This window comes from Podarcis gaigeae (assembly GCF_964106915.1).
Source record: "Podarcis gaigeae genome assembly, chromosome: 15".
NCBI lineage: Eukaryota > Metazoa > Chordata > Lepidosauria > Squamata > Lacertidae > Podarcis > Podarcis gaigeae.
The window spans coordinates 3,895,190-3,922,865 of NC_139692.1; the positions used below are offsets into that span (position 1 = coordinate 3,895,190).

A 27,676-nucleotide genomic window follows, 5' to 3' on the forward strand; every position below is an offset into this window, starting at 1 on the left:
GCGGATCTTCTCGCCTGGGCAAAGGCACCCGGCTGCTCTCCTCAGAACGAGCGGGGCGGAGTCTCGAGTAGGAACCTATCAAAGGCGGGAGAGGACGAGAGGGGCGGGGCACCACGCCCTGAGCAGGAGGCCTCAGGATTTTTAGCTTTTCATATACAGGAGTTGCGAACGTGGCTCCCGATTGGCAAAGCTAATACCACGTGGTGTGCAAACACGACCGTACCTACTTTTCCACCATTAACTTTACTAAGCGTTTAAAGCTTCCGCCGCGCGGCGGGAGGGGAGGGGGAAGAAAATAGTTCCCGAGATACGGACGGTTTCTGGCCTGCGGGGGCTGAGGAGACCCTCAGACAGCTCCTTACGTCCTCTCGCCTGAGGCTGGAGCGCGGCTGCAACCCGAGACGGGAGAGAAAAGGAGGCGGAGAGTGTGTGGTGACGGCGGAGGGATACGTGGTTCGCCCTGTTCGTCGGTTTGAATGGGGCGCGCGAGGCAAGAGCAGGTCGGTTGTTGGGGAGCCGCTGAGGCGCCGCTGAGGCCGCTCGGCCTGCCTCGAACTGGGCAGCAGTTGAGGGGAAGTGGAGGTAAAGGGACCGGGAAATGCAGGGGCCCCTTATTAGCTCTCTCAATTAATTAATCCGGAGTAACGCGTCTCTGCTGTGGTGCTGCAAATGGAGCTCCTTGAGTAGTTTTGAATTTTGGCGGGGTGGGGAGCAAGATCGAGATCTACTGGGGTGATCGGGATCTACTGGGTGACTGCAGTCGATGTGTCATTCCCAAATTGTTTCAGTGGCAGCAGCAGCTAAACGATCCTCTCCACTCCCCACTTTCTGCCCCCTATTATATAGCTCCAAGCAAAGGGGGTAACCAGGAGTTTATTTCTGTGCAGGAGAACTGTCAGACTCCCAACAAACAAAATTCCCTGGCTCCCGATTCGTTAATTCGAAGCTGTGGTTGGTGGATCTCTGGGATCTGGTCAGAAACAAAATAGTCCTGAAGTATTGCTTCTTGGCGGATACATGGTATGTATATGTCTATATAGTTCTAGTTATGATCAGTTTTCCCTTTCTTTCTGGGGTACTCAGTGGTATGCAGTACCGGCGCCCTATTTTCTAGAAGAAAAGCACTGGTTAGGACTCTGGGGAGACAGGCAGTGTGTCCGAGTCCCCTTCTGATTCCTGGATCCAGGACGGATTCAATTCTAGTTTCCTGGGGAGGTAATGGCTCTCTCAAGTATGGTTTATTAAGGAAGTTACTCTTTGCCAGATAGCAAATGGGCAGGCCTCCCTACCTCAACTCGCTGGTGGCTAGAAAGAGTAAAGGCCAGAATTGAGGTAGAAGCTAGAAGCAAGGCTTTGATCTGGGCAGCTGGGACACAACGCCATGCCTGATTTCTGCGGGAATCCAAGGCTGAGGCTATGAGAGAAGCAAGACCCTCTCAGGGTGTTAATGTTATCAGCCCCTCCATTGGAGGCTCAGGATGTATATACAGTGCAGGCATCAAACATTTTAGGCACATCCAACTGAGGCATGATTGCTGATGGGCGGGTCCATTTGGACCTAGAAGGCGGCAGAACGGGGCAGGGGACACTGTTCTGGGCTTCACTTATATGCACACTGTTAATGCACGTGGGTGCTAGGAACAGAACTCAAATGCAAAATTGTTGCCGCCTGTGTGCGTAAATAAACCATATACCCAAAAGACACCACAGTCTTCGCTGTCCCTCATTCTGAGGAAATCAAATCCTGCGTAAGTGCCTGGAATCTTGCACTACTTGGAGATTAGGGTGGCATTCAACAATATACTGTTACAAAAGTTATGTGCCTCCGCCACATGATGGCAAGAGCCCATGGGGTTCTAGGCATTCACCCAGAGCCTCTGGTCCTAGTTTGAGGCAGAGACTGTTGTAGCTTTAAGAAATACGGTTTATTCACCTATTTACATCTTTGGTCTGCATGAAGGGAGTCCATATCTTAGAGCACAGTCATTTCAAGAGGGGCTGGTACCCCACAGCAGTACAGCATATCTGCAGCCAGCCTGCATACATATGGATCCCAGACCTTCTTTCTCCTTCCCAGAACCCCTTGCTACCAAGCTCCCTTTTCCTGTAACCTCAAACACACAGTTACCCTGGCAACCTTCCAAACCCCTGTCTCTGTACTTACTTTGGGGGGGGTGGGGGACGGGACAGTTCTCTTGCATTTTCATTTTTTTTTTTTTTAATAAATTTTTTATTAGGGGTTTTTACAAAATAAAGTACAAAGATAAACAACCTTTCTTTTATCTCAACAGAGTTTCATAACTTCTTTGGACTTCCTCACATCTCCCGCTGCCATTTTCATCATCATAGATTTTTTCCATGCAATTTATCATCTAATTTGCAAATTTTATAACCACTTATTTAAATATAATCCTCTGTAAATTAATTTCTCTTAATCTCACTTTACATCCCATTCCGATCCGATTTTGTGGTGGCCAATTATTTATGATCAAACATCCTACTTAACTTTCCACCAAATCACAATATTTTTGTAAATAAGTCTTAAATTTCCTCCAATCTTCTTCAACCCTCTCTTCTCCCAGGTCTCGAATTCTGCCAGTCATCTCAGCCAGTTGCATATAGTCCATCAGCTGCATCTGCCATTCTTCCAGAGTGGGTAGATCTTGAGTTTTCCACTTCTTGGCGATAAGTATCCTTGCTGCTGCTGTTGCGTACAAAAAGAATGTTCGGTCCTTCTTTGGCACCATCTGGCCGACAATGCCCAGGAGGAAGGCCTCTGGTTTCTTAAGGAAGGTATACTTAAATACCTTTTTCAGCTCATTATATATCATTTCCCAGAAGACCTTCACCCTGGGACAAGTCCACCAGAGGTGAAAGAATGTTCCTTCATTTTCCTTGCATTTCCAACATTTATTGTCTGGCACATGGCATATTTTGGCTAGTTTAACAGGGGTCATGTACCACCTATATATCATTTTCATTACATTTTCCTTCAGAGCATTACATGCCGTGAAGTTCATCCCCGTGGTCCACAACCTTTCCCAATCCTCAAACATAATATTATGCCCAATATCCTGTGCCCACTTTATCATGGCCGACTTAACCATTTCATCTTGTGTATTCCATTTCAACAGCAAGTTATACATTCTTGAGAGTACTTTAGTCTTAGGTTCTAACAATTCTGTTTCCAACTTCGATTTCTCCACCTGGAATCCTAACTTTTTATCCTTTTTAAAAGTTTCTTGAATCTGAGCGTAATGTAACCAGTCTCGCACTTTGTCTTTCATTTTTTCCAAACTCTGCAATTTCCAATTATTGCCCTCTTTCTCTATTATTTCCCAATATTTCGGCCATTTGGCCTCCATATTGGGTCTTTTTCGGGCCTTAGCCTCCAGAGGTGATAGCCATCTTGGAGTTTTATTTTCCAATAGGTCTTTGTATTTTGTCCAGACATTAAACACTGCTTTCCTGACAATATGGTTCTTAAAGGCCTTATTGATCTTAGCTTTGTCATACCATAGGTATGCATGCCAACCAAATGCATTGTTAAAACCTTCTAAATCTAACACATCAGTGTCCTCTAGAAGTAGCCAGTCTTTTAGCCAGCAGAAAGCTGCGGCTTCGTAGTACAACCTTAAGTCTGGCAGGGCAAAGCCCCCTCTTTCTTTCGCATCAGTTAATATCTTAAACTTAATTCTGGGCTTTTTGCCCTGCCAGACAAATTTAGAAATATCTCTCTGCCACTTCCTGAAGCACTCCGTCTTATCCACAATTTGCAATGTTTGAAACAAAAACAACATCTTAGGCAATACATTCATCTTAATAGCAGCAATTCGGCCTAACAAAGAAAGCTTCAATTTTGACCAACTGTCCAAGTCTCTCTTAATTTCAGACCAACATTTTTCATAATTGTCCTTAAATAGACTCAGATTTTTTGCTGTTATGTTTACCCCTAGGTACTTTACTTTTTTAACCACAGTTAGTTCTGTTTCTCTCTGAAACCGTTCTGACTCTGCATCTGTCAAGTTTTTTCCCAACACCTTAGTTTTCTGTTTGTTTAGTTTAAAGCCCGCTACCCGACCAAAGTCCTGAATCAATTGTAACACTCTTTTTGTGCTAGATTCTGGCTCTTGCAATGTCAAAACAAGGTCATCTGCAAAAGCTTTAAGTTTATATTGTTTCGCTCCGATCTGAATCCCTTGCACCAACCGGTCCCCTCTAATCAAGTTCAAGAGCACCTCCAGGACAGAAATAAACAGCAAGGGGGAAATCGGGCAGCCTTGTCGTGTCCCTTTTTCAATCTTAAACTCTTCTGTAACCACATTGTTGACTATCAATTTTGCCTTCTGTTCTGAGTAAATCGCGTCAATCCCATTTTCAAAACCCCGCCCCACTCCCATTTCTTTTAAATTCCCCTTCATAAATTTCCAAGAAATGTTATCGAAGGCCTTCTCCGCGTCTATAAAAATTAGAACTGCTTTAGTGTTGATATTTGTTTGCAAAAGTTCCAAAATGTCAATAATATTCCTTGTATTAGCAAACAAATGTCTTCCTGGGAGAAAGCCTGCCTGGTCTTTATGAATTGTCTCATTTAAAACTCTTTTGAGTCTTCCTGCCAAAACGTCGGCAAATATTTTGTAATCCACATTTAAAAGGGAAATGGGACGGTAGTTCTTAAGTTGTGTCTTTTCAGTTTCTGATTTTGGTATCAATGTGATAAAAGCTTCCTTCCACGATTCAGGCGCCTTCTTTCCCTCCATAATTTCATTGCTGACCTCCATCAGTGGTTGAATCAAATAGTCACTTAATATCTTATAGTACTTGGAGGTCAAGCCATCTGGCCCTGGAGACTTGCCCAACTTCATATTCTGAATGGCCTGTTCTATCTCTAATCGTGTTATTTTACTATTCAGGAGTGATCTATTTTCTTGTGATAGTTTTTTAAGTCCATTTTTCTCCAAAAATTTTGCAATCTCTTCCTCCTTTTGTGGCCCTTGAGTGTATAATTTCTTAAAATATTTCTGGAAACATTTTCTAATTTCCACCGGGTTCTGAATATTCCTTCCTTCTATTTCCAAATTTGTTACTATGTTCAGCTTTTGTCTTTTCTTCAACTGCCAAGCCAGCAGTTTCCCACATTTATTAGCCGATTCAAATGTTTTTTGTTTCATTGATTTAATCTTCCATTCTATTTCCTGATTTATCAGTTTGGAATATTGTGCCTGATGAAGTTTAATTTCTCTCAAGATCGGCTGTGACTTCGGGTTTACTCTTAGTTTCTTCTCTAACTCTTTAATTTTCCCCAAAATCTTATCCTTTTTCTCATTTTGTAGTCTTTTCTTTATGGCGTTCTGTTGTATCAAGAACCCTCTCATCACAGCTTTGCTTGCGTCCCAGATTGTTCTTTTTTCCACAGCAGTGTTCAAATTTATCTCAAAATAGTCCTTTATTGTTTTTTTGGCCTTCTTGATAATCTCCTGATCTCTAAACAAATTGTCATTCATCTTCCATCTAAAGGAGCCGGTTGGTAATAATGTCATGTCCATTTTCAACGCGTTATGATCGGAGCAGGTCTTTGGGCAGATTTCCACTTTCTTCACCTTAGGAGCCAGACCTCTAGAAATCCATATTTGGTCAATTCTTGTCCAAGTCAGTTGGGCTTCAGAGAAAAATGTTCCTTCTTTCCCCAAGGGGTTCTTTGTCCTCCATATATCAATCCAGTCCATGTTGTCTGTCATTTCAAAAAAGGTCTTTGGTAGTCTGCCATCTTTAGTAACCTTTTGGCTTTGTGACCTATCCATGTTCGTTGAAACGATCCCATTCATATCTCCCATCATGATGATGTTATCATAGTCCAGATAATCCAGCATAATCTCATGCAACTTCTTGTAGAATTCTGATTTCCCTTCATTTGGAGCGTAAATTCCTAATATCAAAATTTTCTCTCCTTGGTGCTGTATTTCAATTGCCAAAATTCTTCCATGTTCATCTTTAAATAGAAATTTTGGTGAGAGGCTCTCCTTTGCATATATCACCACTCCTCTCTTCTTAACTGAGTCCGAAGATATAAATTCTTGGCCTAACCTTTTATTTACCAATATTTTTCTGTGGAGCCTAGTCACATGTGTTTCTTGTAAACAAGTAATGTCTAGTTGCTCCTTTTTTAATATGTGAAAGATTTTCTTCCTTTTTTCCGGGCTGTTGCAGCCATTTATATTCCAACTTAAAAGTTGCAGAGACATCCTGGATGGATCTGTTTAGTTTCCTTGGGATGGTATTTTGTTCTGTGAGTCTTCAGGGTTCTGAGGTACAGGCACCTGTGGTGGTTCAGGCCCTGAGGGTAGTTCAAGTCCTTTATGAAGGTCCTCTCCGTAGGCAGTCAAAAACTTATCCCTATCTTCCAAAGTTCTAATTTTAATCTTCTTCCCTCTAAAGGTAAAAGATAATCCTTGGGGAAAGTCCCACCTAAAGATGATTGAGTTGCTTCTCAGCAGTTTTACTAAGTCCAAATATTCAGATCTAAGATCCAACAGCTGTTTAGGAATGTCCTTAAAAATCTCAATTCTTTTGTCCGAAATGTTCAGGGAGCTTCCGTAGTGCAGGCCCAAAATCTTGTCCCTTTCCTCCTTTGATCTCAACGTAATCAAACAGTCTCTGGGCTTTTCTCTCTTTGTGAGTCTTCCAAGTCTGAAGGCTGACACAATTTTAAAGTCTTCCTCCTCTAGACCCCAGAACTTGGAGAATTCTTTGGTCAGAAACTCAGCTAGATTACCTTCTTCCACTTCTGGTATCGATCTTATCCTTAAATTAATCTCCCTGTTCCGAAGTTCCAACATGGAGAGGTAGGTCTGGTGTTCCCCAACCTGCTTACTGAGCGGCCTTACTTCTTTTTCCAACTCTCCCACTCTTTGGCTGGTCTCTTCGGCCAGTTTCTGATTTTCACCTGCAGCCTCCTTCAGTTGTCCGATTGCTTGTGCATTCTGTGCAACTTGCCCAGATAATTTGTTTAAAGTTTCTGTATTAAGGTCAATTTTCGCAGTTTGTTGGTCAACTTTCCTGTCCAAAGACTCCAATTTCTCAAGAATTCTCTCTAATACAGAACCAGATCCTCCTGAAGCCATCTCTTCTAGTTGTAAATCCTCAGTTTCTTCCTCCCCTGCCTGTGACAGGGAGGTAGCTTTTTCCTCCGAGGGCAAAGTGGGCACAGATGATCTGCGTGCTTGTGAGGCTGCAGTTACGGTTGTCAGAGTTGTTTGTCTGGTTCTTAATCCCTTTCTTTTTGCGCCACTCATTCCAAAGTTATCTAGCAGTCAAGGTCAAGCTGAGTTGTTCCCATGGGAAAACTACGGCCCAGGTGGTAGCAATCAAACAGAGGGCCGGGAAATAGAAAGTAAAACAATGTTTTTGTTATAAATCCTCAATCCTCTAGGGGGAGCATAAAATGTCCTAGGAAGAAGAGTCCATTCCACATACGAAATCTGAACCAATACTTAGGGATCTTCACAAAAGTAGTTTTAGCAGAGTTGGTTTTAGGTTTGCCACAATATTTCAAGTTGTGCTTACTGGAGTTCCATAATGCAAGAACGTAACCATTCTGAACTCCCTCAGACTGTCTCAAAGTTTAAATAGAATGTATCCAAATTTGCAGTCTGACAGTTCTACTGCTCAGGCAGTTCTGACACCTGGGCTTCTTAAATAGAATTGTAATCCACAAAGAAGAGAGTATATAAGTCCTAATAAAAGTCCAAAAATCAATTGCTTACAGTCTTTAAAGGGATTAAAAGTAATTTCTGCGGGTGCTCAATCTGAGCTGTCAAAAGTTCTCTCTATGCCTCCACTCCTCCTGCTCTTTGCTTTAAAAGTCAATGGCTGCGGAAGACGGACTTCCTTTTCCTCGTCTCTCCGCTTTCAGCTTATTTTCAATATTTTTAGTCCCGAAATTTAGTAAAGTCCTCAATTACTCACGGGTTGTTACGTTTTAGAATCTTGTGTTGAAGGAAGAAAGGTCGGCGCTCACCGGCAACGGCAGCGCGGCTTCGCTCCGCTGAATGCGCATAGACCCACAGCGCCGCTACCCCCTCTGCGATCCGGAGCCCCTTACGGGGTTCCCTCAGCGTTTCGGGGGTAGCTCCTGGCGCCCGCCGGGTCCCGAGACCGCAGGCTTCCGCTGCCTGCGGTTTTCCAGAATGGGTCTCCGCTTCGCCGTAGCGGACGACCCTTTTCCAGCGTAGCTTCCCTCTCCCGGTTAGGAAAGGGCAGCCACTACCGTTCGCGCCGCCTCCGGAAGTGATCAATGCAAGTTCTCTTGCATTTTCAGTGGCTGTGTTTTGTTTCTTAATGGCCCTAGCTTGGCCAGGTTTTGTCTAGGCTAGCACAGGAATTCCTCTTCAGTTTCCATTTCTTCCTTCACATCCCAAATCATCAAAATCCTACCATTTATTTCTAGGGTTTAGTGCCCCCCCCCATCTATAACTATATTTTTCCATTAGCTTAAGTAGAATTTAATAACAAAGAAACAAAATTCAAGGGTTGCAGTTATGTATTATAAGCCTTGCCTAGGTTTATTATGAACTAAAGCATTCAGAAAACTCAGTGGGGCTTACTTCCAGGACTGCAGCTTTTAACAGATGCATTAGAAGCTGGTTTTCTTTCCACACTTGGGGATGAAGGGTTAGCATGTAATTACTCTGAAGTAAGTACCACAGTATTCAAATGGGGTTTGCACCCAGAAAAGTAAGCCTGCAGGCTGCATCCTCACTCTGAAGTAAACCTTATGGTTGTCAGTGGGATTTATTTCTGTGTGTGTAAGATGCATGTGTTATTGTGATTGTGTGCTTTGAATGTGTGTTTTAGTTCTGAGCTCTATGCATTCAGTGGGGCTTACTCCCAGAGAAGTGTGCATATATTCACAGCTTTAATTTATAAAGGCCACTATTCTTTTCACATTTGGTTGGGGGGTAAGCTTTAAACCGCATCAAGCAGTTGGTCCCTTACCTTTCCCGCCCCGACCTGGCCACAGTGATCCATGCGACGGTCATCTCCAGGCTTGACTACTGTAATTCGCTCTATGCGGGGCTGCCCTTGAAGCTGTCCCAGAAACTCCAGCGGGTACAGAATGCTGCAGCGAGGCTCCTCACGGGGTCTCTGCCATGGGAGCATATTCACCCAGTGCTTTTCAAGCTGCACTGGCTCCTGGTGGAGTACAGGGTCAGATTTAAGGTGCTGCTTTTGACCTTTAAAGCCCTTCACGGCCTAGGACCCGCGTACCTACGGGACCGCCTCTCCTGGTATGCCCCACGGAGAGCCTCAAGGTCCATAAATAACACACCCTAGTGGTCCCAGGCCCTAAAGAAGTTAGATTGGCTTCAAACAGAGCCAGGGCCTTTTCAACTCTGGCTCCGGCCTGGTGGAACGCTCTGCCTCATGAGACCAGGGCCCTGCAGGATCTGATTTCTTTCCGAAGGGCCTGTAAGACAGAGTTGTTCCGCCCGGCCTTTGGCTTGGAGCCAATTTGATTCCCTCCCTCTCTCTCTTTTTTTTCTTTCTTTTCCTTCTCCTCCTGCGATGAGGCTACATTTTAATATTTTAATGTTCCATTATTTTAATGTTGTATTTTATTTTTGGTTTTAAGTTGTAATCATTCATCTTGTTTTTATTATTGCTTGTAAGCCGCTCTGAGCCCGGCCTTGGCTGGGGAGGGCGGGGTATAAATAAAAAAAATATTATTATTATTATTAAATTCTCGACTGACTGACTTTTGAAGAGGCATGCATGTATTTGTATCCTGAACCCCTACCCACCAGACAAAGAACTCCAGTTCTTGTTCTACCAAAGTCTTTAATGCTCAGATCAGATTGCTACATAAGACAAACTACATTACAAGATTTAGCAGGTAAAATACTAGGTAAGATACATGGCTAAGCATCCAACACATGGCACACTCACAGCTAGGCCTTCCTTTTGAAGAGTGGGGCAGGTGCTTGACAAGCAGTTAAGAGTCCTGGGATTGGGCAAGCAAACAGGCACTTGTTTGGCTGGGTTGGGGCACTGAATGAGGCTTTTCTGTTAGAGACATCTGTTGTTGTATCGGATTCCTCATTAAGGTCTGAATCTCATCCGCCACCCCAGTCTCTGAGCCCTCACATCAGACACTATTTTGAGTCCTCATTCCAGCATGGAATTGGCTAATATCTTGCTTTTGTCTCAAAAACAGGAGAGCTCCGGCTTTGCAATGGTATCTTGGTGCAGAAGTTGTGGTTTGGAGACAGAATCTGTGTTTCCAGCAAAGGAATGATTTGCATCACCTATAAATCAAAGGCCGTAAAGACTTTTCCAATGGAAACTCGGAGTAATAGGAAGGTGCTTTCTGAATGTTCTAATGTGCAAACCAACCTACATTTGGGGCTTGAAAACTGCATTGACAGTACAAAGAAGGCAGACAGTTGTTCATCAGATGCTCTAACAGTAGACATGTCTACCATGTACAGCAATGCAGGAAGCCATCTGGTAGAGGATCACCCCACCACCTTGGGGGATACAGACTATTTGACACCAAACAAGAATGGTTTTGATTCAACTTATGGAATATCAAGCAGCTATGCTTCACCTTCTGTAGACTTTTCTGCTCTTACAGCAGCTGATTTTGGAATCACACCAAAGTCATTTACGAAACAAAATAAAGGTAAGGATTGAGGAGGTCAGAAATATTTTTATGCAATGTTCCTTGTACATGTAGCATTCTGAATCATTTACACTACTAGAAATATGTAAATGGTAGGCATGAATTGTTAGGACATTGGCCGTCTTCTGGTGGGTCAGGACCCAGTTTTTGCCATGGCCTGCTCTAAGGTTGGTTGCAACAGCAGCGCTGCTACCATTCAGTTATAAGGTAAGAACTTTAAAAAATTGATCCATAAATGCATGTCTAGGTTGAAGGATGGGTACTGGGTCTGAAAAGGTTCAGGTGACAGGCATTTGTCACAAAAATTCTTTGGAACTGTGCATGTATGCATGCATGCACACACATGCCAGGAGTCTATAAACAAACTTATCTCATGGTGGGCGTCCCTCTCTGCCATGATGAGCATGATTTAGCTGGGTTCCTATGTTCTAACAAATAATTTGAGCCAATGTGCTCAAAGATTCTCTTGCTGCTCTTCCGCACTAAATCTTGGAGCAGGGTCAAGCCCCTTTCCCACTACCAGTTGCAGGTGATACCTACTCCTGTAATTGCACTGAAATTTTCTCCCACAACAGAGTTATGGAAGCACTCCAAACACAAGGTGATACCATAGCAAAGAGCCCCCCGCTTCAGAAAAAGAGCAATATCCATGATAATCACAGGGTAATCTGAAGAAGTGTGCATGCACATGAAAGCTTATACCTGAACAAATTTAGTTGGTCTATAAGGTGCTACTGGACAATTTTTTTATTATTTATTTCAACAGCGTCAGACCAACATGGCTACCTACCTGAATCTAGAATGACAGGTTTTGTTATGGCTGCCAAGGCCAGTAAAAATTTGCATTTTTTTCTGTAATGTGTTATTTTATCTACTGTTTTTTCGGTAGAGATATAAATAAAGAAAATTGGGGGGTTTTTTGTTTTGTTTTTTGAAAGAGGATGTGAAGGAGTAAAATGTTTGCTTACTTGTAAAGAAGGCAGTCTTCAACTTTTAAGCGGCTCTGGAAATGAAGGTACAGTACACTGTCATTGTTGCTTGGAAAGACTTGGAGCAGAGGTTCCCAAAGGAGTGGTTTGTGAGCTTTATACTGGTGACGTGTCTTTGAAGAGACAGTGGCTGTGCTGCTCTATTGTTATCTAAGCCTGGGCTATGCACTATATGTTGTTTCTCTTTCATATAGCAAAGAAATCAGCATTTCTGTTGTCCTTCTCTGTATTTTACCCAGATACAGAAGGCAGGTAGCCAGTGTTCTTGTCAGGATTGATGTCAGTTCTGAGGGCCTTTCCTGTGCTTTTTCTGGCTGTTTGTGCATGCATGCCAAGGGTCGGTCCAGGTGTGGAGCCAGTCAGACAAGTGAGGGCTTGACAGACCTTCGTTTCTATCACAAGTGCTGTCATTCCCCTCTTAATACCCGTCACGCTTCCCTTCCTTTCCTTCCCTCCATCCTTAATGTCCCCCACCCTAGAAGTAGAAGCCTCCTTTCCTCCTCAACAGCCTGGAAATTCTCAATGTGAGTGGTCTTGTTGAGAGACGCCAGGTAAGTAGGGATAAAACCAATAAAGTTTTCCAGGCTGTGAACCACAGTGCTTGCAAGTAAGTACCATATAAAATACAGACTACCTTTTGATCTAAGGTGCGTGGGATCTAGCTTCTGAGACTGCAGCCCTATGCATGTCTACCACTGATTTTGGTGAAGCTTACCTCTCCATAGAATCAGGTGCATGGTGCTCCCTTGAATGACCACCCCTTGAAGCAATAGAAGCCATTCCTCTTAAACAGCCCTGACATGATATTGTTGAGAGACACCAAGTAAGATAGGGAATTAAAATTACTGCAACAGGCGGGGGGGGGGGGGCATGAATTTGTCTGCCAAGACCCTCAGCAATTTTTATGTGATCTATGGAACAGAAAGATGTGGGAACCACTGACTTGACACTTGAGCTTCCTTCCCTATTCATTGAATGTTCAATAATAGATTGCATTTTGTTTTAGGGGACTCAGAAAACCTGTTAAAAAAATTTAGACGGCGGTCTACGATTGGAGTGCGGGGATCTCCAGAAAATAATTCTCTTATCCAATACATTGCTCACCAAAAGAGAACAAAGAAGCAAGATACTCTGGTAGGTGTGTTGTAATCTATAATGTGGACATGGAAGCAGTTAATTGCAGATGTTTGCAAAGAATGTACATCCATTTCTAAAGTCTGCTTTACAGCAGTGAAGTAGATGCTGCCTCTGGGACCAAACAAAGAGGGTGCTGGGTTTCATAGAGTTTTGATGGATGCCCATAGCAGGGGCCAAAAGCATAGCTTTGATAATCAGCTCAAACTTTTGCTCAGCACCCATCCTGCCTCTGCCTCAGGGGCTGGGTTTTGTCTGATGACAGATGGGAGTGCCTCCTTCCCAGGTCCAAGTTGAGCTTGGACTCCTCACTGTCACCTTGAGTCCTGGAGGCACTAATGCATAGGGAGGGTCAGTGTTCCTGTACGGAAATCATGTTTATTATTTTTTAAGTATGTTACTGAATTGTTGTGGCCTATGGGTTTAAACAAAGAGATTTTAAAAATCTGAGAATAAAAAGTGACCATATCCAGGTCAAATATAATGAAGCACAACAAAATTAAATTATGATTTGCCATGCTAAATTAGTTTTTTTTTTGAGGTGGGTGACAGAGGAAATTGGGTTAAATTGCATGGGTTGTTACAAATAAGACACACACACCCTTCTTCAGGTGGAAGCCATAATTGAATAACCATTTCTTAAAATACTTACATTCACTTTAAAAATTATAAAACACGTACAATGAAAACAATGTGCAAAGTACACTTCATGTGCAACATGATAAAAGCCTTTGGATTGTCAGAACTGGTAATCAATGTAGGAAATATAATTTAGGTGCAATTAAACTTGACATTTCCTTTATGATTGATATGGAAGAAAAGCAAGGCTGTTCTGTGAGACAGACATTTGTTTCTATGGTGAAATTGTTTGGATTTTTTTTCTGGTATCTTTGAACAGGCTAGTCCTCTTCAATGTCGAAACACTTGGCTAAAGGACAAGATAGCTGCCTTCCAGTTTTCCTTTAAACCACTTGAGGAATCCAAGGAAAGTGCAGTCCATATAACTGGCAGCTGTAAGTAAGGAAAATCGAAGCTCAGCCTATATTATGTATATTTGCTATTGAACGTAACAAACAAGTCCAAGAAAGCAACTTAAATTCCGTAATTCAAACCAAATACCATATTGGCCTGAATATAAGCCACACCTGCAAATAAGCCACACCTTAAAAATTAAAAGGGGAAAAAGAAAAAAAGACAATACCTGACTATAAGCTTCTCCCTTAAAATTGGGTTACAGGCTGAAAATCACTGTGGTTGGTATACAGTGGTACCTCGGGTTACATACGCTTCAGGTTACAGACTCCGCTAACCCAGAAATAGTGCTTCAGGTTAAGAACGTTTCTTCAGGATGAGAACAGAAATTATGTTCCGCCGGTGCTGCGGCAGCAGGAGACCCCATTAGCTAAAGTGGTGCTTCAGGTTAAGAACAGTTTCAGGTTAAGAACAGACCTCCGGAACGAATTAAGTACTTAACCCGAGGTACCACTGTAATTGTAACTCCAAGCCAATTTAAGCCATTGATCTTGCAAGCCTACAAATGTTACTGTACAGTCACTAAAATCGCAAATTGCTCTTCAATTGCTACAATTTCACAGGCGCTCACACCCATAAATGGCAAATGAACAGTCTCAAGCTCACAAATCGGCAATAAAAGATTGCTTCCCCCCTTTTTTACCGTATGTGATTCAGCAGCGATATCATAAAAGCCAATTTTTGTAAGGTCACAAATTTAAGTCGCACTTTAGCTTTTCATGGTCGGAATTTGGGGGGGAAAATGAGGTTTATATTCAGGCTAATATGGTACTTTTTAGATAGTTAGTTTTCAGTAAGATGTATCGAGTGTCTTCATCAATATTTTATCTCATCTGCTTGAAATAACTGCCAGAAATCTTGTAAACCACTTTGGGAGGTTACTGTACTTTTTCGTTTATAAGACTAGGTTTTTTTATGTTAATGTTTAAAAATTGGGGTCGTCTTATACACAGATAGTGCTGAGTGTATTTTCTTAATTTTGAGTCCCCAAGAATAGGGGGCATCTTATACACGGGAGTGTGTTATACACGGAAAAATACGGTATATACCTGGAAAACAGTATACAAATGCTTTTAAATAAATAATATAAATGAATTAAATGCAGCTATGAAAACTGACACAAGTCTGCATGAGCAATCTAAAGTGGGCCTATCAGAATGTAAGGATTTTGAGGAAAATCGACACTGGAAATCTGTCGGTAGAGGAAGAACCCCAGCTGATATTCAAGGCGACAGTACTGTATCTTCATTACAGAAACATCTCATTATCAGCACTACTGCTGTTTCTAAGGTATTCTTTCACTTTCTCTGTTTGTGTGTGTGTTGAAACTGGTGACATTAAATTCCCTCTCTAGCTATGTCTCTCATTCTAAATAAATAAAATTGAAAGCACTATCAAGAGCCTCAGGCTATTCACAATATTTCCCATAAAATACTAGGAGGTAAGTATTTTCTTTGAACTTCTACTGACAAGAGAAGAAAATATTTTGAAGTAGTGTCTAGATGTTTTTAGAAACATTTATCTCTGAGGAGTACATAGAAACATTTATCTCTGAAGTTCTTTTTCAACTTGTATACTGATAGCTTCAATTCCAATTATCTGAACTTGGAATTTCTGGTGGGGTGAAAGCCACAATATAAACCAGCCAGAAAAAGATATTGTTTTCTTCCAAACCATTCCACCACAATTTTTCTCAGAGCAGAGAAGATGATAGCTGCTTTGTAAAAATTGCATTGTCTCCTACCTTCTCAAAGCCAAAGAGAGTTTTCTTTCTTTGCTGTGAAGAAGCTTCTGAGACCCTGTATTTTGGGGAACCTTCTCTGTCTCATGGGTTTTGCCGCTGTAGCAGCTGTAATCTGTTTCTCTCATGTGGAATTTTGCCAGAGAGGTTGAAAATTCTGCATTTTTCCTTTTGTGGACTCCACAAAAGCAGCAAGATCTGGCTCTTCTCCCCTACTGAAGCTAGATAAAAGGCGCATTATTCTTCACAGGAGTGGAGGTAATGATGCCTTCTCCATGACTCCTCTTCCAGCTTTTGATGTGTTTTGCTGAAAACTAGCTCATGCTTGGACAAAACCAGTGGTTTGGTTGATGCCTCAGCAGTCTCCATGGTCTGTGTCCCACCTCCATTTCACCCCCATTTTCCTTCTAAAACATTTTTTGATATGCATGTATTATTATTATTATTATTATTATTATTATTATTATTATTATTATTATTTTATACCCCGCCCATCTGGCTGAGTTTCCCCAGCCACTCTGGGCAGCTTGTATCCCAAGCTTTTGAATGTTGTCTGTATTTGGTCATCTACAGTGTTTCTCAACCTTTTTCCAACTGTGGCCCCTTTTTTCTTTCCTCTTGATACCCTTGAGGGGGTCCAGAAAGCAACTCTGCCTCAGGTTACTCCCCTCCATATCTGACAGAATCTCTCCCACAAGTGGGAGGGGCGTTGCCATTGCCACAGACCAGAACGGGAAGCCTGATTTTGGTTTCTTAGAATTCCTAAACAATGTCAAGTATTAGGCATGGTAAACCAAGTTTACACTATGAGGCTTGTGTAAACTAAGTGATGTGTCCTTTAAAAATTGACATTTCAAATATCCCCTGCTGTTCCTAGGTTATTCCAGTCTTGCAGGCAGATACTAGGGAATCTGGATGCATCCCTTTGGAAGCAACGCCAGATAAGTCAAAGGCTGTGTGTGGTGAGTACTAACATCCATGTTATTAAGGCTTTATTAAAACAAAAACGTGTAAGTGTTTTCTTTTTGAATGTGATGTTTGAAAATAGAACTAAAATCGTAACTTTGATATATATTGTACAAGACAATAGCAATAGTGCAGTGGAAGGTTTAATAGCTTTAAGCTGCCCTGATTAATAATCATAATCATAAAAAACAAAGGGTGGGATGTAATTCTTAAATTGTAATCTAAAACTGTTATTTCTGATCAAATATGCAAGTAAGTATATTAAGCGACGTTCTGAAAGATAGTAGCGTACCTTACCAGGAAATGATGCTTAACAACTATGCTTATCAAATAGATGGTTTTATAAAAATTTTGGGAAGTTCTTGAAATATGGAACAAAAAGCCACTGGAGGGGTGTCTTTACATATGATTCCCATCTGTTTTGTGATGGTTTGATACAGTGTTGGTAGTTGAAAACTAAAATTAAATCCAGCTAAAATCACAAGTCACTAAGTATTGTTTTCACATAAAAATAAAAATATGATGGTTCTTGATAAAGTAAAAATCAGTTATCTTTCCTTGCTCCCTTGTGCATGGAAAAAAGTCTCATTTAGTTCAGTGACACTTACATGTATAGAATTGCAGGCTTAATCCTTTTTAAAATAGGGAAGTACACAAGAAAATTGTAGGCAATTTTAGCACATAAGAAATGCTCACAATATCTTAGCAATACTGTACATAGTGCAGTAAGGTCTTGAAAAATCATTGGCTTAATGCTGCCACACACCCCTTGGAAAGTCTTTCTGGCAAGCATAGAATTGGATCTATATCATCCCCCTGAACCAAAATCAAACTTGTCAGTTTCACTGCTGTGAAGAAAGATCCTTTGGTGTGGGTTGGGTAGCCTTTCATGAAAATACTGCTTCAGTGTTGCTGTTGACTCAGATGTGATATTACTAGATTTGTAAGAAACATGCTCTCTTTCCCCCCGCCCAATGTTCTACTAGTATATCCTAGAGAGAATTTTTCACATGGCCACATACACATGTACACAGTAGAATTATTGAATATATTTTAGCAATACAAATAGTTTGTAGTTTACTCGTCTCCTCCCCACTTTTTTTTAAAACTGCAGAATTAAGCAGCAATGCTACATCTAATCAAAGCTGTAAGAAAGTTAGATTTGCAGAAAAATGGAGCTTGGAAATATTTGATGGAAACAAGCCACCCATTACCCCCATACAAAAAGAACAATTGCCTTCTAATTCTCTTCATTCTGCTTTGAAGAAAATGCCAGTAACTACATTCACAGAAGACATGAAGGTTGGTTATATGACCATCATTTGTGTAGTATAAGCTTTGTGTGTGTAGCAAAATAATTAAAATTGGGAAAACCTAAACATATTTGAAAGTCAACATTTGTTTAGATTTCATAAACAGAACAGACCACCTACGAAAACCCATTCAGCAGCTGAAGATAGATAACACTACTCTTTTATAGGGACATCTTGATAAAAGGACGGAGGAAGGAAGTGAAGTGCTCCCAGATTGCAAAAACTTTGAAACACTGCAAATAGGTTTGAAATGCTTTCTCTCTTCCCACCCCTCTACCATGAACTCAAACTTATTCCTAAGTCCTTAGACATGAATTGAACTTGGTTGCATGAAACTATTTAGGAATCTGTCAACACAGCTTGAACGTTCATCTTGTACAAGTAATATTACAGAAATGAAGATATGCAGCAATGATCTAGAATCTGACATATTTGACACCTTTCTGTAGATCGTCCGTTACGTAGACGAAGAGAAGCCATGTTCAGTGCATCAGGTTCAAGAGAAAAAAGTTCTATCAAAAGTCCTGACAAGCAGCCCTCGTCCCAGCCAAACTTTGATTATGTTGATGTAAGTTGGCTTCACACTTTTTTTTGTGTTGTGCCATTTTTATATATTTGAAGCAGGAATGTTCAGATATCTGTCTGGATTAACCCTTCTCTTGCCATATTTAGCACTGTACACATTTGCATTTTATTGTAAAGCATGTTTGTAATTTTACTTTTGGATTACAGGAGCTTCTTCAACAATCACCTGATGTATCCACTTCTGAATATGCTGTAAACTCTGATCTGGAAGGTGAAGTTCTGTTCCTGTATTCTTACAGTTGAATTATTCACCATCATGAGTTAATTCATGTATTACACATTACCACTGAAATTTAAGAGTTGCCACTCTGTGGTTTTGTGTTACAGCAGAATGTTAAATATGAACCTCATGCCATGTTGCTGGCTCATGGAGAGGAGCAATACTTTGTGTGAAGGAATTATGTAATTTGATAGGTTCGTGAGGTTTCCATTTACAGATATTACTGATGGGGTGTGGGACACAACTAGGGTGAAGCATTTTCCACACCATGACAGTCTTGACAATAAATGGTAAACTAAAAAAACAATGTGAGGCTGCCAGATTATTGGGAATATCCAACTAAGTCATACTCAGAATGGATCCACTGAAATTAATTGATTTCATTTGATCTGCTCTTGAGTCTGATAAACACTGGAGATCACCAGTTAGTTCTGACCCACCAATATTAAATGCAACACTTCCTAAGTGTATATTACCGTGTTGATATAGACTTGGGATATTTTCAGTAGAAAATAAATGCCTAAGAACATAGTCCTTGTGTATAATAAATGCATGAGCACTGGAAGGATTCTAACAGAAAAGGTTTGAATTACTTGTTAAAACTTTTTGAAGGAGCCCATTGCTGCATATGCAGCAAGCTATCAGTGTGGCTGAGCTATAGGGTCAAGCCTGCAGATGTAATTTGAGTCTTTTTCTCATTTTTAGAAACAAAAAATAGTTCTCTGGCATTCCAGGCAACTTCCACTAGAACCACCAGGTCATCTGCTAAAAGGAAGGTGGGTTTATTCCTTTATCAGCACAGAGTTACTCTTTCTTAAGAACTAACATTGCAGTAAGTGAATATATTGCTTTTTTATTATGTGCTTGATAATTTCATAATTTGTTGTATATCATACATCACTCAGGTATATTTTAATGTTGAACAGTGTAAAACACTTTGTTTAGATTTGATAAACTCACACCTGTGAATTTACAGAGAAATGTTTTTCAGTCCTCCATCAGCTATTTTGTACATGCTAGTTACTTTTAGAATGTGTAATAAATTAATATCTCTTGCATAATTGAAAAAAACTGGCAGAGAAAATTATCAGTGAAATGAGAATTTTCTTTTAAGTTTTGTAGCTGCCTAATACTACTTTGCATTTTTTAAATACACATTGCCCTATGTAATTTTTGTAGTATAGCAGCCTCTTGACTTTTTAAAATTGGTTTTTCCTTCCAGTCTATCAACAAAGCAGAAGAAATAGCTCTTAACCCTACAAAAAAACCCCTCCCAAAATCCACCAAATTCCAAAAGGCAGAAGCAGCAACGAAATCGGCTGAAAAGAGAACAGTAAGTTACACAGGTTTAAAACTAACCGCTCCCATACGCTTTAAAAATAGGCTACAGATTGTTTGTTTTTAAAAACAGACTTTTAAGCCACTTACTGTAAGTGTGTCCTATAAGCAGCATTCTTTGCATTGGTGGAATCCTAGCCCAGCTGTGAAGGCGTGAACTCAGTGTTACTCAGTATTCTCCTACACACACAAAGAAAACAAGAAAATGTTTTAGCCACTGTGCACTTAGTCAAAACTGTCCCCTCTTCTCTCCTGTGCCCTTTCTGAATGGAAGGGAGGGAAGCTGGTATCCAATCAGGGTTAATGTTGGAAAGGGAGTTTGCTCAGCCTACATGTGGCCCAGCAAAAAAATTAGAAGCTTAGTTTCTAGCAGAATTTTCAGATGTTATTGTTCACTTTTCAAGGGTAGTTATTTATTTTATTTTCAGTGTCATGGTTATTAATTATTTTCATGGGTGCTGTGTTGTCGACCCTCGTTCAGTGTAGTTCTCACTAGTACACGTAAAAGTGAAGGGACTCCTGACCGTTAAGTCCAGTCGCAGACGATTGGGTTTGCAGTGCTCATCTCACTTTACAGGCCGAGGGAGTTGGCATTTGTCCTCAGACAGTTTTTCCGGGTCATGTGGCCAGCATGACTAAGCCGCTTCTGGTGCAACGGAATACCGAAATCAGAGCAGCACACGGAAACACCGTTTATCTTCCCGCCGCTTTTGGGCGTGCTTTCAAACTGCTAGGTTGGCAGGAGCTGGGACAGAGCAATGGGAGCTCACCCCATCGCGGGGATTCAAACTGCCGACCTTCTGATTGGCAAGCCCAAGACTCATGGGTTTAGACCACAGCACCACCCACGTCCCTTAAGGTAAAGTTAAAGGTGAATGATTATCTGTCAGGAGAAGGAGTGTTCCATTGTGTCTTTTAAATATCACCAGGCTGTCAGAAGCAAGGTTTTTGGAAAGAGGAGAAGGAAAAAGAAGGAAAAAGCATTGTATGGGGAGCGACAAACTGTTTCAAAGAAACCTCTCTTGAGCCCAATTCCAGAGATGACAGAAGATTTCTCTTTTATGTCATCTTATCAAAGCACACCAAAGTCAGAAGTTTCTATCTTCGGTATGTAAAACTGTTGTTTGCTTTTCTGTTTTCTGTAATTAGTAGCTGATTTAGAGTTCATTTTAATTAGTTTTGCATGCTGACAGCAGGGTTTTTTGTTTCTATCAGGAGGTTCTGAAACGGCACAGTCTTCTGAGGGTGTCACTTAAAATCTTCTTAATGGCTAGGCCAAAAATTACTAGCAGACCTTGACATTTGAATCTAAAGTCTCATTTAGCATTTAATAGCCTGGCCCTTTTTTGTGGCATCAAAGCAGCTAAGTAAGAGGTAGAGTAAGCAGAGAAATTGGTCCAAGAGAATATTTCAGGAAAGAAGTACAAAGTCTTTTGGAAGACCAAAAATAAATCCTACAAATATTGGCCACTGTTTTACTTTCGGGTCATTCCATATCAAGTGATCCAACTTTTTTATCTCATGTCATCCAATTTTCTTAATATTTTGTACACTTGTTGAATGATCAGAACTAATTTAAATCTAAAATTTTATTTTTTATCTCATCCTGTTTGTGAGTTAATGAGGGTTTGAAATGTCAAAAAATTGACAACTTTGACCTTAACACAAAACCTTAAAGCTCAGCCCAGAATTGAGATACATCAAAACTAAAAACACCAATCTCTTCAGAATTTTGTGGGCTTTAATATGATATGGATTGGATTGGGATGATATGTAACATGATGGACTTACTTTAAATTTTAAATGTAAGCTACAAAATTGAAAATTTTAAAAAGTGATTTAAAAATATGTTTTAAAAGTTCAAAAATTGTGTTGATTATTTAATATTTCTAAGAGCTACCTGCAAAATTTCATCTTGGGATTTCAATGGGGTCACATTATTTATATTGTACAGACATGTCTGCCTTATTGGGTTCTATTTAGGGTAATCCTATTTAGGATTTTCTTGGAGTAAAAAATAACAGAATAAACAACACTTCAAACTATAATATCATTTGCTGCAGGCATTTCTTTGAAAAGTTATTCAGTTAAAAGGTACCTGAAAAGCTAGTCAGGCTTTTCTTTTAAAAATGTTTTATAAAGCAGAGTGATAACTTGCTGTTGCATGATAGAAATAATACATTGAAAAAATACTTGTTAGTTCTTCATTTCATGAACATTAGAACAAAATGCATATCACTGACTTCAAAATAGTAAGACCTGTGAAAAGCGCTTTACTGTTCAGACATCATGCAGAGCTACTGTTTGTGCTGTCCATAGTTTAAAACTGCATGGTTTTGTGCAGTCACCTCCAGAGGCAGTTCAAAACCATGCCTGTGATTTCTCATGCCAAACCATCCCTTAACCATACTTTATGTATTCTTAGCCGTTTGGTATTATGTCTTTGCCTTACACCTGATGATTAAAACAGAATCGAGTTTCTTTTCTAATTGAAACTTTATTATCTTAGATGATTCCAGCTCTAGTGTCCTGAATGCAGAAAACCAACCTAACATACAAGATAGTAGTAGTAAGGACAACAGCTGTCTGCATTCCAGCCTCAATCTTGTGACGGAAGATGCTTTACCTGTATCTGGCTCATCCTCGCAGCTTCTTGACATGGCTACAAATGATATGAAAGATATTCTTCTTCCTTGGAACCCACTTGAAAAGAGCTCTCCTGAGAAACCGAAGAGCTGCTATTTCCCAAGTGTTGAGGATTTTGAGTCTAAAGCACCTGGAAACAACCCCAGTGTTCCTAGAGATAATGTGAACAAACTGCCTCCTTGGACAGTAAATGACTCTGAACTCCTAGATAATTTACAGTGTTCTATAGAGGAATCTTTCAGGAGTGTAACCAGAAGTAATAAAAAAAGGGTGAGACGTAGCATGAGACTGCTTAAAGATGCGGAAAATGATGGGCTTGCCTGGATTCAGATGCCTGATGATAATGTCCTAGGCCAAGCTATCCTGGGTTCTGCTGGCAAAGCCTGGAAACGAAAGTCCACCTCCCGTTGTCCAGAAGAAGTGGAGCCACTTCATCCAAAGCAAGGGACTGGGGACCAAATGCTCTTGCCAATGAAGGAAGGGCAGAAGAAAACCCCAGTTGCAATGGGCCCTTCTGAATCCAGGAGGAAGAGCATCAGTGTGCCGAGTCTTGAAGAAAACCAAAATGCCACCTTGCACAACCAGAGAAACAGAAGAAGAAGCCTTGGCTACAAAAGTGATCGCTGCTACCAAAAGGATCTCATAAATCAGAAAATTATTTGAGAGTCAGACTAAAGTGCCTTTAGAAAGGTGAACATTTATGATTTCACTTCAGTGAATATAAGCCAAAACAGTGTTTATATGTGCTGGTTGATTTACATCAGTGGTTCCCAAACTTTTCCCCCATGGACCACTTGAAAACTGCTGATGGTCTTTGTGGACCACTTACAATTTTTCTGCAAGTTGTAGCAATTCTAATGCACTATGCTAGATGCTATATTATATTTAATTGTATTTTCTTGCTTTTATTTTTTATAGTGCATTACAATTAGCTTTCCATAGAATTCAAATTATAATGTGATAAATTACTATAAATTAACCTAATACAAATACAATTAAAAAACAATACGATAGAGAACTTTGAGGGAGGTGGGTTGATGTAAAATCAAAAATAGGGAAATTCAAATGATGGAGGTTCTTTTCAGAAGTAATTGGAAATATAAAGATATGGTTTATGACAGCATAAAGCTTGTAAACCCCACCCACTGTTGGCTTTTGGAGTCCCTAAATGTCAGACTGCCCACTGGGGCACAGCCAGAAAGCTGACCTCCTTGGCTAGTGATGGTAGACGATGATGGAAGCGTTGAAACCAACATAGTTTCATTTATGACATTTACAGTGCAATCCTATGCATGTTTACTCCTGCTGTGTTTTAATTGAGCTTACTGCCAAGCATTAGTGGACTGAGTTGTAGGCTAAGAAGGCATTGGGAGGGCTAGTGAACTTCATTGTATTTACAATCCAAATCTTTATTATGGTCATCAACCAGCATAAAAGGGTGGGATACAGTCATTTAAAAACTGAAAAGCGTTTTGGAAAGGTAAAAGGTATTAAAACAGAAGTTGAATATAAAAGTCTATAAGAAATTAGAAGCAGCTAAAAGAAACTAAAAAGGGATAGGAGCATTGGACGGGTGTGGAAGAGCATAAAAAGGCTGATATATAAAAGATTTTAGTTGCCACTGCCTATTTCCATGTGGATTGAAAATCATCTTTCATAGTTAGTGGGGCAAGGCCACGGGGAAATAAAGATAGTTTAAGCCAATAATTGAGTATGGTCTCCCACAGTCTAGCCTCCACTTTTGTGAAGCCTGTCTCTAGTCTCAGAGTAGCATTAGAGACCCATTTTGGGACTTGAAGGACTGACCTTAGAAATTTGGATTGCACAAGTTCTAGTGGTGCAGAATTGGAAAAGGGACCCAACTGGGCACCATAGAGAAGTTGTGCTATTGGCTTGGCTTCAAATAATTTAAGTGCTGCTGGTATATAATGACACTGACACCTTGTTTTTTAAAAAATTAAGAATTTCTGATGAGCTTCTCTGAGCAATTTCAGCAGCAAGCATAGTCCCCAGAATGGAAGACCACCCCCCCCCCCCAGGTATTTGAAGCAGGAGACCTGCTCAATCTTGTGGCCATCTATGCTTCAGGAGCGGCTCCTAGGCCTTTTGGCAAATGGCTGCAGTAGTTACCGGAAGGAGGTGTACAATATCCCATCCAACTGTCTTAGGGGCTCCGCTCCAGGTTTGTGTAGAGTTTAACTCCTGTCTTTTCCCAAAGATTTCCCCCTCTACAGCACGTGGTGTAACCACTTTAACTGCTGGACCCATTACTGGTCTGATAAACGGAAATTGGGTGATAACAAATCAATCATGTTTAACCTGTTTAAATCAATCATGGCAGGGGGTTGGACTCGATGGCCCTTGTGGTCTCTTCCAACTCTATGATTCTATGATTCTAACCTGTCCTCTAACCACATTCCTATGTTTTGTTAAATACTCAGAGAACACTATATCCCATTTTGGATGGATCCTTCCTAAGGCACACTCGCACAATAGATATAAAAGAGTCCCATGCTCACCAAGTGGGAAAGCTTTCCATTGCCATCTAAAGAAAATCTTAAGTGTGGTCTCTTGAATTCAAACAGATACTGACTTCACAGGAAGTTTCTTCCAAACCTTGCTCCATTCATAATCCGATCTCTCCAGACATATTCTTGGTTATCCAGATGTAATTACAGTGCTCTCCAAGCAATATTTGTGCTGTCAGCGAATAGCTCTGCAAATACCTTCACTTTTACCAGGAGTGCTGATGTCCAGTCCTTCATAAGGACCCTCTGCTTATCAGTTTCATCACTGTCTAGGAGTGTGTTAGTCAGTTTTGTGCCTTTTGCCTTGTTGGTGTTTGTGGCAACATCTGACAGCTCAAGAGAGAATAGGTCCTTGTAACCCCTGCTAGCCAAGGATAACAAGAAAGCTGAAAAGACTCAGAGCATGCTATATAGTTGAATCCCATTGCCCTTTCTAATGGCTTGACTCCTTGGTTTTTTCAAAATTTCATTCCGTATATTTTATTCTTCTCTAGCATTTTTAAACTTTTAAATGGGCATCATGTTTCTTTCTAGAAACAAAGTAATGTATCACATTTTCTCTTTTCAGAGACCGTATCCTGTGTGTATCAGAAGAGGGCAGTATGGCATAACTTACAAATGAGCATATTTTATAAGGTTGCCTTTTGTTTTGTGTACTATATAGCTCGATCTTTAAGACACGTCAGAAACATTTTAAAAAATAAAATGCTACGGGCCTGATCCATTTTAAACTAGTATTCAACTTAGTTATTTTAAAATTAATGGAAATTAGTTGTAACTAATTTGCTACATTGTCTAATCCAACCAGTTTGAAGTCTTTTCAAGCCCCTTTGGTTTCCATGGGAGAAATATAAGTACATGGTTTAATTCACTCTGTCACTATTTCATGTAGTTTCCATGGAACAGTGTCACAGTTCTTGTTCTTCCCATGTGGTCTTGTACAGATGCTTCTCATTTTCCATACATGAACCTGACAAAGTTATTTCTGTGTGGAGGATTGTATTTTGCTATAGATTGGAATTTGTTGTAAAATAGAATGAAATGCTTGAAAATATTAAGAATTCTTTATTGTGCTGTTGTGTGTGTTTTTACCTATGCATTAGGAGTGTCTCTTCTTGTACTGTACATTATTATTGCATTAAGAATATAAACCTATATAAGCTTAAATTTTTTACTTTAAAAGGCTTAGTAGGCATTGATTCTTGTTCGCAAACATGAAGTAGAAAAATGTCCACCTGAAATGATTTTATTATGTTTGAAGTGTGCAACAAATTTTTGTAGAAGTAAAGTTTTTATTTTCATAATGTGTCATTAAAATACATTGGAACCTCAATCTTGTTCTTACCCCATGGCTGTTGTGCAAAATGTAGTGGATATCCTGTAAAAGGTAAGGATAGATGCTTCTTGTCTATGAATATAAATGCAAGAATCTGGGAGTAATTTGATTATCCATGGCAATTCCTTTCCACTCCTTCCCGATTCTCAACCCCCAATCCTCTGTACCATCCAGGTGCACAATTTTTCTCCCACTGATTAATGTAAGGGTATTGCAATTCGGTCACAAGGTGCCAAATACATTTCAGCAGAAGGATGAGGTAAAATGTGTTGTCTGTTCCTGAACCAACTTCAGCCTCATGGGAACTTGTGGTTTCTCTAGATCCATGGAAGAAGAGTGACTTTGAATGCCCATTTGCATGTGATAAGATCAGGAGTATGAGGCATAGCAGATCTGTCTCAAGCTGTGGCCCAAGAAACTGTTTACCTAAGGTTCTAGAGGTTCAAAAATGTCATAGCAGTACGGACATAATTATTTCTTAAAGCCTTCAGAGATTTCTTATATCCCTCCTTTGATTTTTTTCTTATATCCCTCCTTTGATTTTTGCCTGTTCAGGATTGTTTTTTTTAAAGTGGTTGCAGTTTCAGTTTACTTTAATTGGTTGTGTGAAGTGGAGGTTAGCTTACAAAAACATTAGGACAAAAAAACCAATCTAGAGCATTTTATTGATACTATGGGGTAAGAATTAAATAAATTTCATCTTTTAAAATGGTTTTGCTTTCCAGTCTTTTTATTATCTGGAGTTCTGCAGTACCTTGTCATTCTGTCTTTGTGTGCTTCAGTTTTATAGCACTTGCTTTTCTCCCCGGTTTCCTATTTGTAAGTAGAAATAACATTTGGGGCGTGAGGGGTGAGAGGAACAGGCAGATTTTACTCTGTGATGGATTGGGTTACAGATGCTGATAGGAATTGGTTGCTTATGCAGAAGAGGGTTAAAGTTTTTCATGGGATTTTTTTAAGAGCAAGCATGTAGTTGCTGCAACTCCAGTAATCCAAAGCTAGGAGCTGAAACCTGAGCCAGGGCTGAATCTAAATTGAGGACTTGGAAGTGTAAATAGTGAGTGAACTGAGACTCGTTCAGCACTTATAGGGGAAAGAGGTATTTGGGACCATTGTACTTGAGAGGAAAGAGGAATTGGCAAGGGGCTCCTCACTTCTGAACGGTGT

The 27,676-nt window shown here is 40.4% G+C and overlaps 1 protein-coding gene across 9 annotated transcripts; it reads left to right on the forward strand.

Annotated features, from left to right (window-relative positions):
• Positions 1 to 136: 136 nt before the first annotated feature.
• CDCA2 (cell division cycle associated 2) lies at positions 137 to 27,221 on the forward strand. 9 transcript variants are annotated; one of them, XM_083713490.1, is made up of 16 exons: positions 137 to 582; positions 888 to 1,020; positions 10,214 to 10,681; positions 12,677 to 12,804; positions 13,703 to 13,817; positions 14,942 to 15,126; positions 16,455 to 16,539; positions 17,658 to 17,845; positions 18,024 to 18,099; positions 18,306 to 18,424; positions 18,589 to 18,652; positions 19,367 to 19,437; positions 19,884 to 19,994; positions 20,929 to 21,106; positions 22,509 to 23,335; positions 25,742 to 27,221. In XM_083713490.1, the coding sequence occupies exons 3-15, from the start codon at positions 10,291 to 10,293 to the stop codon at positions 23,306 to 23,308; spliced, it is 2,511 nt and encodes an 836-aa protein (XP_083569616.1). In that variant the 5' UTR covers positions 137 to 582; positions 888 to 1,020; positions 10,214 to 10,290; the 3' UTR covers positions 23,309 to 23,335; positions 25,742 to 27,221. The 9 variants fall into 9 exon arrangements, with proteins under 9 accessions (XP_083569616.1, XP_083569612.1, XP_083569609.1 ...); XM_083713486.1 differs by having other exon boundaries at positions 186 to 203; XM_083713485.1 differs by having other exon boundaries at positions 283 to 500; positions 847 to 1,020.
• The last annotated feature ends 455 nt before the right edge of the window (positions 27,222 to 27,676 follow it).